The sequence below is a fragment of the Phoca vitulina genome, unplaced genomic scaffold, assembly GCF_004348235.1.
Source record: "Phoca vitulina isolate PV1807 unplaced genomic scaffold, GSC_HSeal_1.0 scaffold16, whole genome shotgun sequence".
In the NCBI taxonomy this organism is placed as follows: domain Eukaryota; kingdom Metazoa; phylum Chordata; class Mammalia; order Carnivora; family Phocidae; genus Phoca; species Phoca vitulina.
The window spans coordinates 5,412,897-5,425,658 of record NW_022589719.1 but is presented as its reverse complement, the minus strand read 5'-3'; the positions used below and the strand labels follow the sequence as shown (position 1 = coordinate 5,425,658).

Below are 12,762 nucleotides of genomic sequence, written 5' to 3'. Positions count from 1 at the left end.
CATCTGAACTATAACCTTAATTCAAACCAAACTCTTCAGCTTGGGAATCCAGGGTCTCTCATATTTAAGTCCCAAATTATCCTTTTAGGCATACATCCCACCACTTTCTGCACTCTATTCTCTAGTCATTTTATTCGGATGGTTTCTTGTCTCTGCACATTCACTCACACTGTCAGAGACCTATCTGTCTTTAGCAAAATGTTCCTTCCTACAGAAAACCTTCTTGAGTTCTTCATTTGGAAGTCCATCGCAGAGATTTTCATTTTTACTTCTCATTAATTTTATTATGTTCTGAATTGGTACATGTTCAAATATACAAAGATTTGAAGGCAAAATTGTTGAGAAATTCATATTTTAAAATTCTCTTTGGCAGCCAGTAGAAGAAAAAGAGATAGACTCCATTAACTTATGTGTCTATTCTACCTTATTTTCTTTGCTGTAGCCTGATCTCTTTTCAATCATGAATAGCTTCAGCATATACTTTTCATTTTGTCAAATCAATTAAAGCCTAACTTTGAATCTACTCAACACAGTTGTCATTTGCTGTTTCTCATATCCAGACATTATAGGTCTGTAATTAAAATAATTAAAATTTCATTACATTACTAGGAGAAATAAAAAAGGGCACAATTATGTATTTCCTATTATCATTTGAAGGTTAACAATCTCTCTACCTTCAATGTAATGTCTTTATTTTGCTGGGTTTATTTGCTTTACAGGGAGAATACTATTGAATCACATCCTTTGGGGTTTTGTTTTTGTTTTAAATATTTTAACAGCTTTCTGTCATGTGGTTGTGGGAATGAGCACATTGTTGGGCACGTGGTTACCCTCTTACTTCTCTGACAACCCAACTTCATAGTACTCCTAAGAGTCTGGTTACATTTCCTAACAGAATACTTACTTCATTGACAAATTTTAAAGTACAGGGTTTAGATAGTAGATATCACATATAGAAAGTTTCATGGTGGCATGAACTAGAATTGTTAAAATGCCTATGTTCTTATTTTCATGTTGAATGATATGAAAACCATTTTAAGTTATTCTTACATTTTGAGAATTGCACTCAGTGGTGTTGGGATTTTCTTCCTTTGTTGTCTCAACGTGAGAGCTCTCATTCCTTCCAGGAAAGGTTTGCTGAGCCTAGAGAAAGAGAAAGTGAGAAATAAGTTCAACCAATAGATCCATGTGACTATTGTAAAATACGATACAATGGCAACATCACACTCAAGGAAAATGAATACAATGGAAATTTGTATATATCAGAGACCTTAAAAATTGTACATAAAAATTCTTTGAAAGTACATAAAATAAGTTCTGTTCAATTTTGTATTAGTGAGGTCCAATGGCATTATTTTCCCACTGGAAATATTTATTTCTTGCATAATAAGCTTTTATTTTAAGGTTACTACTTCTACAAAAAGCAGGAATCCTGTCTTTTCTCATATTTTAACTCCAAGTATATCTGAGAAATATAAGTGTACACTTCACATTCTCAGTCAGAAGGAGAATGCTTCGTAACAGTTCACTATAATTTACATAGAGGATTACATTTATTTCAATGCTTTACTAACTAATCAAGCACTGCTTCATATCTCTGGAAACTTTAAATACTATTCTAAAATTCATCTCTTTAGGAACACTAATTTTTTTAAAAGATTTTATTTATTTGAGAGAGAGAGAGAGAGAATGAGAGGGCAGGTGGGGGGGGCAGAGGGACAAGCAGACTCCCTTGCTAAGCAGGGAACCCTATGCTGGGATTGATCCCAGGACCCTGAGATCATGACCTGAGCTGAAGTCAGATACTTAACTGACTGAGTCACCCAGGCGCCCCTAAAAATATTTTTTTAAAGGCAGTTTTTCAGGTTCTGGCCAGGGAAGGGTATGCATAATTAATATATGTAAATATCCACAATAGGCTGGTCTAAGATTATCCACTGAAATGTGTGTTTCTTGGGCAAAGCTGATTTGAATATGCTGTTAGGCTCATCAATCTGTGAGGGTACTATTGTAGGATAGACAAAAACTAAATTTAGTGAATGCTAACATGCTTGGATCTGAAACTGTGATCTCAGTGGAAGAAAGGGGCCTCTAAGCATTGGGGACCCAGGAAGATAAAGACAAAGATATGGTCTGATCAAAGTATCCAAACCCACTCAGATTTTGTCTGTGTTACTTTCACTGACCTGGTTTTCCATAGGCAGTTACATTCCTTCGCAGGGGAACATTCTTACAAAATAATACTTTGATAAAAATAAAAACCAAAGGTATTTCATAAAACTAGTAGAGTATTAAATGTAAAAAAAATCTATAAAACTAGTAGCATATTAGAGAAGTAATAGAAAATAAAGCACTTCGGTTGGCTAAAATAGTTCCTATATTAAGTTACCCAAATCCTGGGCTTTACATATAATAACTGATAAACAAATAACTACATAAAATTCTTTTTTCTTTATACTTAAAGGAGTTCAGCTTCATTGTATGAGTTCCAGAAGGCACTAAGTGTTTTCCCCCTCTCTTAGTCTCTCTTTCTCTCCTATTCTTCCTTGCTTTAAGACCCCTATCTTCTGATCTCCCCTCTATGTATTCCATAAGCATAAGAAATTTAAACAGGAAAACAAAATGTCTTTGAATAAGCCAGTACTCTGTATTAGATGTTGTTGGTGGATATAAAGATGAGAAAGGTGTTGTTTTTGTCTTCATAGAATTTATACAATCTGATTTTTAGTCACATAAATAGCCCTAAGATAAAGCAGATTAATAAAAGAGGGCACAAACAAAATTGTATATATTTGGAGAGAATGGACGTTAAATCCATTTGTGATAATAATAAAAGACACGATGGAAAGGGAAAGCTTTAAAATGAGCCGCTGAGTGATTAAGGCAAGAATGAGGGAGAGCATTCTAGGTGAAGGGAACAGTATAAGCAAAGATATTAGGAAGAAGATTCAGCTGTTTTTCTGTTGGTTTACAGGGTAGCAGTAGAGTGAGCATGAGAAAAATGCTCAAGAAAAATGCTACAAAGTAGGAAGGAAATTCCAAAATTGAGCAGCAAAGTATGCATTTAAATTTAGTAGCCAAGTCAGAGTCCACTGGATATTTTAACGCAGGCATATGACATGGCTAGAGCCTCTGTTAGGGTGATATAGCAGCAGTATAAAGGCAAAAATGGAACAGAAGAAAATTAGGGTGTGGAATTCAAGAAAGAAACAACAAACGTTGATCAAGTAGATGGTAACAAAGGCTGAACTAAAGTATTAATTCTGGCAATAGAAAAGAGATTGCTCCTTGTGGAGAGCAAAGATTAGAACCTCCAAAATTGAAAAATTCTATAGAAATAGAGAAACCCAGAGAAAAGATAGCTTTGTAGCAAAGACGGTTACTTGTGTATTGCTAATAGAGAGTTCAAAGCACTTGTGACTCTTAGAGAGGCACTATTCAATAGCAGTGTTAAATATATTAACATGAATCAAAACAGCTATTTAATATAGCTAAAATCTACTGGACTTCCTATAACCTACAAATTACAGATAATGTGAAGAAATAGGTTAAAAAGTACAGGGGGAATACATAAATGGTAAGAGTTAAGGAGAGTCTCCCCTGGCAATCACAGCAAGAATCACAACTGTAAAAAGATAGAGTAAATCCCATTAACAGGCAAGGAGTAATTTTAGTGTATTTTGTTTCTGTTGAACAATCAAAGCATTGAATAAATAGTCCCAACATACCTTTGAAAATTCATTTATTGTATAACAGCATTAAAAGAAATTGAAATATAAAATTCATTCATCATTCTAGCAATAATTATTTTTACTTCTCAATGTTATCTTTCAGTTTTTGTCTGTATCCTCATGCATGAATATTTAGAGTCACAATTACAGTGCTCATGACATATTTCTGTTTTTACACACATATATATGTTTTATCTACCTAAAGATAAATGTGAGGATGTAAGTATTCTTTACATGTCTAATTAATATTTCATAGAATGAACTTGTAAAAATGTATACTTCAGTTAAAGACTGGTGGTTCTGAATTTTAGGTTATAATATTGGGAAGAATATCAGTCTTCTTGGTACCAGTTTGCAAGATAGCTCATATCACACTAGTCATTGGATTAAATGTCTGACTCTCTTTAAAAGCTGGGAACCCATGAAGGAAAGATATCATGCCTTATTCGTTATTGCATCTTTTGAAGCTAGTACATATTCTGCCCTCAGTAAGTTTTGTTTTTCTTTTCATCATTTACTTAAGATATATTTCTTAGGACTAAAGGAAAATAAGAATTAAGGAGCAAAACTAAATCAAGAGGAATGGATATATTTATGTCTAGAGAAGTCTTTCCAAAATATGGCAATTTGAATTACTTCTAGCAGCATGAGTCAAAATTAATCGTGCATACACTCTATGAAAGCAGTGTGTTTGGAACTGAGATCAAACATTAAAAACATAGTTCTTGATCTCAAAGAGCTACCATCTGCTCCTCATTAATTGTCATCGTATCTTTTACCTTCCTAATAGCTCCTGATTTCATTCTGGAGGGTTACCTCGTTCATGGTATGGTGTTTCCAAAGTACTGTTTTATGTATCAAATTCCCTGACCCATCCAAGATATTGGCACGTGACCCAAGTTAGGTCATGATACCTCCATTCTTATAATATTGATTACATTAAGAGGAGCCATAAATGGTTAGGTACACTAATTCCAGTAGGGTGCCTTGTCCAAGTTGTTTCTACGATAAGACCCTTCCTTATGGTTCATATGTCCAGTCTTCTAAAGCAGCCTTTGTTTCTGCCCATTTCCAGATGTGTTACTTCTATCTTTTCCTTGGTACTATGAGCTCCTGATGTTCTATCAATAAAGCCCCTTAATTTAATCTGGTAAGGGTCAGTGTTGGTTGCATGTAATCACAGAGACCTGGATGATAAAGGGAGTCAAATCAATAAAATAAAACTGATAGCATAACATAAGGGCTGAGGTAAAGCTTTACCATGGAAACTAACAGGAGGGAAACCTAACCCAGCTAGAGAAGCTCAAAAGAATAATAACAGGCTCGCCAATGATGGAGATTACATTTTAGGGTAGATATTCAATATCTTCCTAAAAATATAAATATGTAGCATATTAATAAATTTTAATGTTTGATTTTTTTCATGCAAGTACTGTACATTTGTGAAAATGCTCCCAGATTTTGGTGGTAAGGCTGAGACAAGGAATATGTCCAAAATAAAAGGTTTTATCTATCTATCTATCTATCTATCTATCTATCTACCTACCTACCTACCTACCTCTCTATCTGTTTTTATGGGATTTTGTTACTTTGGACAGATGATAAAAAGAGCTTTATTAACTATTAAGTTCACAAAAAGCAAAGGGAAAAGAATGACAGTGTAACTTTTCTCCTCCATACGTTTGCCAAGGCTACCCTTGTGCTCACATATTAATAAACTGGGGTGCCTGGTTTGCCAATGTCTATATCAATACTGAAGTTATCTCCATTTTGCTTCAGGAAAAAAAAATTACATATATTACTTTCAACAACTGGAGGAAATGATACATTGCTTCACCAGTGTGAGCAACGAAGTATAAAAAGTTAAATCACTTTAAATACAAAAATGTAGTATTTAATTGAGGAACTGCTTACACTTAAATATAATACATGTAATGCTTAATATAGGCTTTTGCCATCAGTGAGATGCTCCTTGTGGAAAGAAGCTTTGTTGAATATGATGAATTAATACAGAATGGGAACTGACTTTGGAGAAAAGATAATATACCTTTGGAGTTAAAGAAATGAGGATTCAGATTCTGGATTAGCCATAAATAAATTGGGGACTTGGAAAATTTATATAATTCTGGAGGGTCTCTGTTTTCTGCTGCTTTGCTAAATTAGGTCAAGAATACCTAGCCTGCAGTATGGTTTTGTTTGTTTTGTTGGTTGTTATTTTTTTTTTTTTACTTTATATTTTTATTTTATTTTATTTTAAAGATTTTATTTATTTATTTGACAGAGAGAGAGAGAGAGATAGGGAGAGCAGGAACACAAGCAGGGGGAGTGGGAGAAGGAGAAGCAGGCTTCCCACCAAGCAGGGAGTCCAATGTGGGGCTCGATCCCAGGACCCTGGGATCACGACCTGAGCCGAAGGCAGACGCTTAACAACTGAGCCACTCAGGCGTCCCTTTACTTTATATTTTTAGAGCAATTTTAGGTTCACAACAAAATTGAGGGATAGGTACGGAGATTTTTCATACAGCCCCAGTCCCACACATGCATGGCCTCCCCCATTATCAACATCTCACACCAGGTTGATACAAATCTTATCAAGGATGGACCTGCATCAACACATCATAGTCATCTAGTGCCCATAGTTTTCATCAGGGTTCACTCTTGGGTTTGGAATAATGTATAATAACATATATCCATTATTATATTATCAGAATATTTTTCATGGCTCTAAAAATGTTCTGTGTCCTGCCTATTCATCCTTACCTTCCTCAACCCTGGTAACCACTATTCTTTTAATTTTTTCCATAGTTTTTCCTTTTCTAGAATGTCTTATAGTTGAAATCATACAGTACGTAGCTATTTCAGATTGACTTCTTTCATTTGGTAATATGCATATATGTTTCCTCCATGTCTTTTCATGACCTAATAGCTCATGTCTTTTTAGTATTGATTAATATTCCATTGTCTGGATGTACCATAGTCCAAGACCAGATGACTCACAGCGATTTCTACAAATACTTAATGAATAATTAATACCAATCCTTCTCAAACTCTTCCTAAATATAGAAGAAGAGCAAATAATTCCAAACTAATTTCACAAGGCCAGTATCACACAGACACCAAAGTCAGACAAGTACACTGCAAGAAAAGGAAGTTGCAGGACGATATCCCTGATAAACATGGATGCAAAAATTCTCAACAAAATATTAGCAAATCAAATTAAAAAATACACTAAAAAGATCATATACCATAATCAAGTGGGATTTATTCTAGTGATGCAGGATGGTTCAATATCTGTAAATCAGTCAGTGTGATATTATCATATTAACAAAGTGAAGGATAAAATCATATAAGCATCTCAGTATGCAGAAAAAGCATTTGTTAAAACTCAACATCCATTTACCTCTCAAAAACTCTCAACAAAGTGGTTATAGAGGAAACGTACTTAAACGTAATAAAGACCACATATAACAAGCCCACAGTCAATATCATATTCAATGATGAAAAGCTAAAAGCTTTTCCTCTAAGATGAGGAATAAGACAAGAATATCCACTCTCGCCATTTTTATTCAACACAGCATTGGAAGTTCTAGCCAGAGCAGGTAGGCAAAAAAAATTAAAAAAAGGTATCCAAATGGAAAGAAATAAGTAAACTTGCCTCTGTTCACAGGTGATGTGATATTATATATATATATAGAAAACCCTAAAGACCACTCCAAAAACCTGTTAGAACTAATAAGACATTCTGGATAGTAAATGAATCCAGTAATGTTGCAGGATACAATGACAATATACAAAAATCTATTGTGTTTCTATACATTAATAACAAATTATCAAAAAGAAAAATTAAGGGAGTGCCTGGGTGGCTCAGTCGGTTAAGCCTTAGGCTCAGGTCATGATCCCAGGGTCCTCTGTTTTGCTTCTCCCTCTCCTGCTCCCCCTGCTTGTGCTCTCAATCTCTCTGCCGTCACATAAATAAATAAAATCTTAAAAAAAAAGAAAAGAAAGAGAAATTAAGAAAATAATCCCAGTTACAATAGCATTAAAAACTATAAAATGCTTAGAAATAAACTTAAACAAGGAGATGAAAGACCTGTACACTGAAAACTATAAAACCTTAAAGAAAAAAATTGCAGAAGACACAAATAAATAGATAAATATTTCATGCTCATGAATTGGAAGACTCAATATTGTTAAAATGTCCATGGACCCAAAGAAATCTACAGATTCAATGCAATCCTTATCAAAATTCTAATGGCATTTTTCACAGAAATAGATTAAATAATCCTAAAATGCATGTGGAACCACACAAGACCCCGTACAGCCAATGCAATCTTAAGAAAGAACAAAGCTGAAGGCATCAGGCTCCCTGATTTCAAACTATACCATAAAACTATAGAAATCAAAAAAGTGTGGTATTGGTACAAAAACAGAGACACATGGATCAATGGAACAGAACAGAGAGCTCAGAAATACACTTGCACATATACGTTCAATTAATTTATGATACAGATGCCAAGAATATACAATGGGAAAGGACAGTCTCTTCAATAAATGGTGGTGGGGAAACTGGACAGCCACATGCAAAATAATAAAACTGGACTGCTATCTTACACCATACACAAAAATGAACTCAAAATGGATAAACATCTTGAATGTAAGACCTGACACTATAAAATTCCCAGAAGAAAATGTAGGTAGTAAGCTCCTTGATGTTGGTCTTGGAGATGATATGACACCAAAAGCAAAGGCAACAAAAGCAAAAATAAGTAAGTGAGATTACATCAAACTAAAAAACTTCTTCCCAGCAAAGGGAACCATTTACCAAAATGAAAAGACAATGTACTGAATGGGAAAAATATTTTCAAATCATATATAGATGGCCAATGGGTACTTGAAAAGATGCTCAACATCACTAATCATCAGGGAAATGCAAATCAAAACCACAAGGAGATATCACCTCACACTTGTTAGAATGGCTATTATAAAAAAGATAAGAAATAACAAGTGTTGGTGAGGATGTGCAGAAAAGCCCCCCCACCCCACCCTGTGCTGTTGGTAGGAATGTAAAGTGGTGTCGTCATTATGGAAAACAGTATGAAGTTTTCTAAAAAAATTAAAAACAGAACTACCATATGATCCAGCAATTCCACATCTGGGTATTTCTCTGAAGAAAACAAAAACACTAACTTGAAAAGATATATGCGTCCCCATGTTCATTGCAGCATTATTTACAATAGCCAAGACATAGAATCAAATTAAGTGTCCAACCAAGGATGAATGGATAAAGATGCAAATGTAATATTATCAGATGTATATAATATTATTCAGCCATAAATAGAATGAAATTTTGCCACTTGCAACAACAGGGTTGGACCTTGAGAATATGTTGAGTAAAATAAGTCACACAGAAAAAGACAAACGCTATGTTCTCATTAAAAGCAAAAAACAAAACATAAAACCAAGAAATGATACAGAGAACAGACTGGCGATTGCCAAAGGTAGGGACTAGGAGGTGGGCAAAATGGGTGAAGGGGGTTAAAAGGTATATATTTTCAATTATAAAATAAGTAAGTTATGAGGGTTTAATGTATAGCATGGTGACTATAGTTAATAATACTGCATTAAATAATTTGAAAGTTGTTAAGAAACTAATCTTCAAAGTTCTCATCACAAAAAAAAATAATTTTGTGACTATGTATGGTGATGGATGTTAACTAGAAATTATTGTGGTGATCCTTTTGCAATATATACAAATATCAAATCATTATGTTGTATACCCGAAACTAATATGATGTTATATGTCAATTATATCTCAATAAAAAAACTGGAAAGCCAAAGGGAAATGGGTACAAGCAGCAATGTGGATGGTGGCAAACCACTGAAATTATATTTATTTTCTAATCATAAACTTCGATGTTTTTAAGATTTTGAATTACAGATTGAAAATAAACTGTTTTCGTTAGATAAAAACAAACACAATAACAGAGTGTCTACGTACAATGGAGGCCCCATGAAGATATATGTTATGTCTTATGGCAAAAGAGTAAGTATTATCTTATATGGTAAAGGATGTGATGAAATTAAGGACCTTGGGAAGAGGAAATTACTCGGTGTCTTAGTCCAATTAGGCTGCCATAACAAAATGTCATAGACTGGGTGCCTTAAACAACAGAATATTTTCTCATAATTCCTGAGGCTGAAAATTCCCAGATCAGATTAAGCAGGGTTTGGTGTTTGGTGAAGGTTCTCTTCTTTACTTGGATACTGCTGCCTTCTAAGAGTGTTCTCACATGGCAGAGAGAGAGCAAGCTCTCTGGAGTCTCTTCTTATAATCTTACCAGATCAAGGCTCTAACCTTATGACCTTAAATACTGAATTACTTCCTTAAAGGCACTTTCTCCAAATACAATTAAAGCTTCAACATGTGAGTTTTAGGGGGACACAGTTCAGTCTACACCACCCTGGATTATATGGATGGGCCCTAAATACCCCCCTGAGTGTCTATCTAAGACAGAGGGAGATTTCTTATATACACACAGAAGAGAACACAATGTAAAGATGAGGGTAGAGACAAGAAGGATACAGACACAAGCCTAGGAATGTTCACACAACCCCCAGAAATTGAAAGAGGCATGCATGGAACATATTTATCCCTATAACTCCCAAAGAGAGTATGGTACTGTGAGATTTCAGACTTCAAATCTCTAAACATGTGAGAAAATAAATCTCTGTTATTTTAAGCCATCACATTTTTTGTGATTTGTTACAGTAACCACAGGAAACTAAACTACCTCTTCCAGTAATTTAGAAATGTGTTAGATACTCATTTTCCTAGCACTTGAATATGTTCCATAATTCTTTCCAAGGCAAAGTAATTTTTAAATTTCCTCAGTAGTATATCCAAGGTTCTCTTTTCTTTTTTTAAAAAGATTTTATTTATTTATTTGAGAGAGAGAGCACGAGCAGGGGGAGGGGCAGAGGAAGAAGCCGACTCCCCATTGAGCAGGACCCTGGGATCATGACCTGAGCCGAAGGCAGACACTTAACCGACTAAGCCACCCAGGCGCCCCTCTCTCGTCTTTTCTGATGAAAAATCCCAAAGCCTAAACCTTTCAAATAGTACTGAAAACCTTCTTAAATGTAAAAACTATTAAAGAAACTGCTTTATTATATTTTATTATGTTATGTTAATCACCATACATTCCATCATTAGTTTTCGATGTAGTGTTCCATGATTCATTGTTTGCGTATGACACCCAGTGCTCCATGCACTACGTGCCCTCTTTATTACCCATCACCAGGCTAACCCATCCCCTCTAGAACCCTCAGTTTGTTTCTCAGAGTCCATAGTCTTTCATGGTTCGTCTCCCCCTCCGATTTCCACCCCCTTCATTTTTCCCTTCCTGCTATCTTCTTCTTTTTTTTTTTTTTACCATATAATGTGCTTTTTAAATGGATGAAATGAGCATCCTTAGCAGTGTACTTGTCAAAAAAAGAATTCCAGAATCAATGGCATATCTTGGTCACTTCCACGTTCTGTTGGAGAAAGCATAGGCATGTGTATTACATATGTGGCTTCTCTCTAATTTAAATTGATTTGTATATACTGTGTGTGTGTATTTTTAATATATCACTATGAGGAAATTGGAATAGGTGATGTGTGAAGTTCTTTCCTTAGCAGCAGAAAGATCCAGAAGAATAATCGGGAATGTAAAAGTGAATGGAAAAATAGCTTTGATTCCAGGCTCACAAATAGTATTCTCACAGCAATGATAAGTGCAAATATATATATATATATATAGACACACACACACACACTACATATATGCAAACGTATATAAACATATATAAATATATATCACAACATATTTCTTTCAACTGGTAAGCACTTTATAATATTTAATTGTCTTAAAACAGAATGCGATAGATTTCTTTTTTTTTTTTTTTAAAGATTTTATTTATTTATTTGAGAGAGGATGAGAGGAGAGAGAGAGAGCACATGAGAGGGGGGAGGGTCAGAGGGAGAAGCAGACTCCCTGTTGAGCAGGGAGCCCGATGCGGGACTCGATCCCGGGACTCCAGGATCATGACCTGAGCCGAAGGCAGTCGCTTAACCAACTGAGCCACCCAGGCGCCCGATAGATTTCTAACCAAGACTTAATAACAACGATTACATTTACTCTCCTACCTGAACAAATGAAAAAAAAATTGGAAAAAAGAGGAAACAATGGTATTAAGAAAACTGACAACAGACAATGAGGGGACAGTGGTTCCTTAAAGACAGGACACAAATGAGATGCATAGAGCCTGTATCATTGTCAGCTAGAGACCAGGAGAAGGGTATTGAGGAACTGTCAATGAGAAATGATGGGCACCAAAGACCACTACTAGTAGGGATGAATTCTACCAAAGCCTACATGCACTGGCCTCTCCAGAGACCAAATCATGGTCTGTATCTTCCTTGTAATGAGGACCATGAACATGAATGAAATGATTGGAATTGTTTTGTTGACTTAATTTAGTTCCCAGGGTCCTGACACAAAAATGAAATCATGAACTTTTTTTTTTTTTGAGAGAGAGAGAGAGAGCGAGAGCACGCACGCATGTGCATGAGGGGGGTGGGGGGGGCAGGGGAGAAGGAGAGAGAGAATCTTAAGCAGGCTCCATCTCACGACCCCGGGATCATGACCTGAGCAGAAATCAAGAGTGGTAGGCTTAACCAACTGAGCCACCCAGGTGCCCCCAAATCATGAACTTTTTAAAGGCAAAGACAATGCCTCTTTCATCTCTACAACTCTTCACAACTAGCATCAAGATTGACAAAAGGAAGACTTTTGATGTTGTTTAGAAGAATAGCAACATCACAGAACTCCTCATACTGTATCTCACCTGAACTCTGCAAGGCCTTTGAGGTGAAGAAACTGAGACTGAGATGTTCACTGAGTCACCAAAATCAAAATGCTTTTGGATGATACAGCTGTCATATTCTGATTTCTTTGTGTTTCCAACTCCATCTTAATACCTCCCTATT

General features: G+C 35.4%; 1 protein-coding gene across 2 annotated transcripts in view; it reads right to left on the bottom strand.

Annotated features, from left to right (window-relative positions):
* LUZP2 (leucine zipper protein 2) overlaps positions 1-12,762 on the bottom strand; it is a 467,078-nt gene that overhangs the window by 30,768 nt on the left and 423,548 nt on the right. For both annotated transcript variants that reach the window (XM_032413845.1, XM_032413846.1), the window contains exon 10: positions 1,051-1,143. In XM_032413845.1, the coding sequence (XP_032269736.1) occupies positions 1,051-1,143 (93 nt within the window). The remainder of the gene's footprint in view (positions 1-1,050; positions 1,144-12,762) is intronic.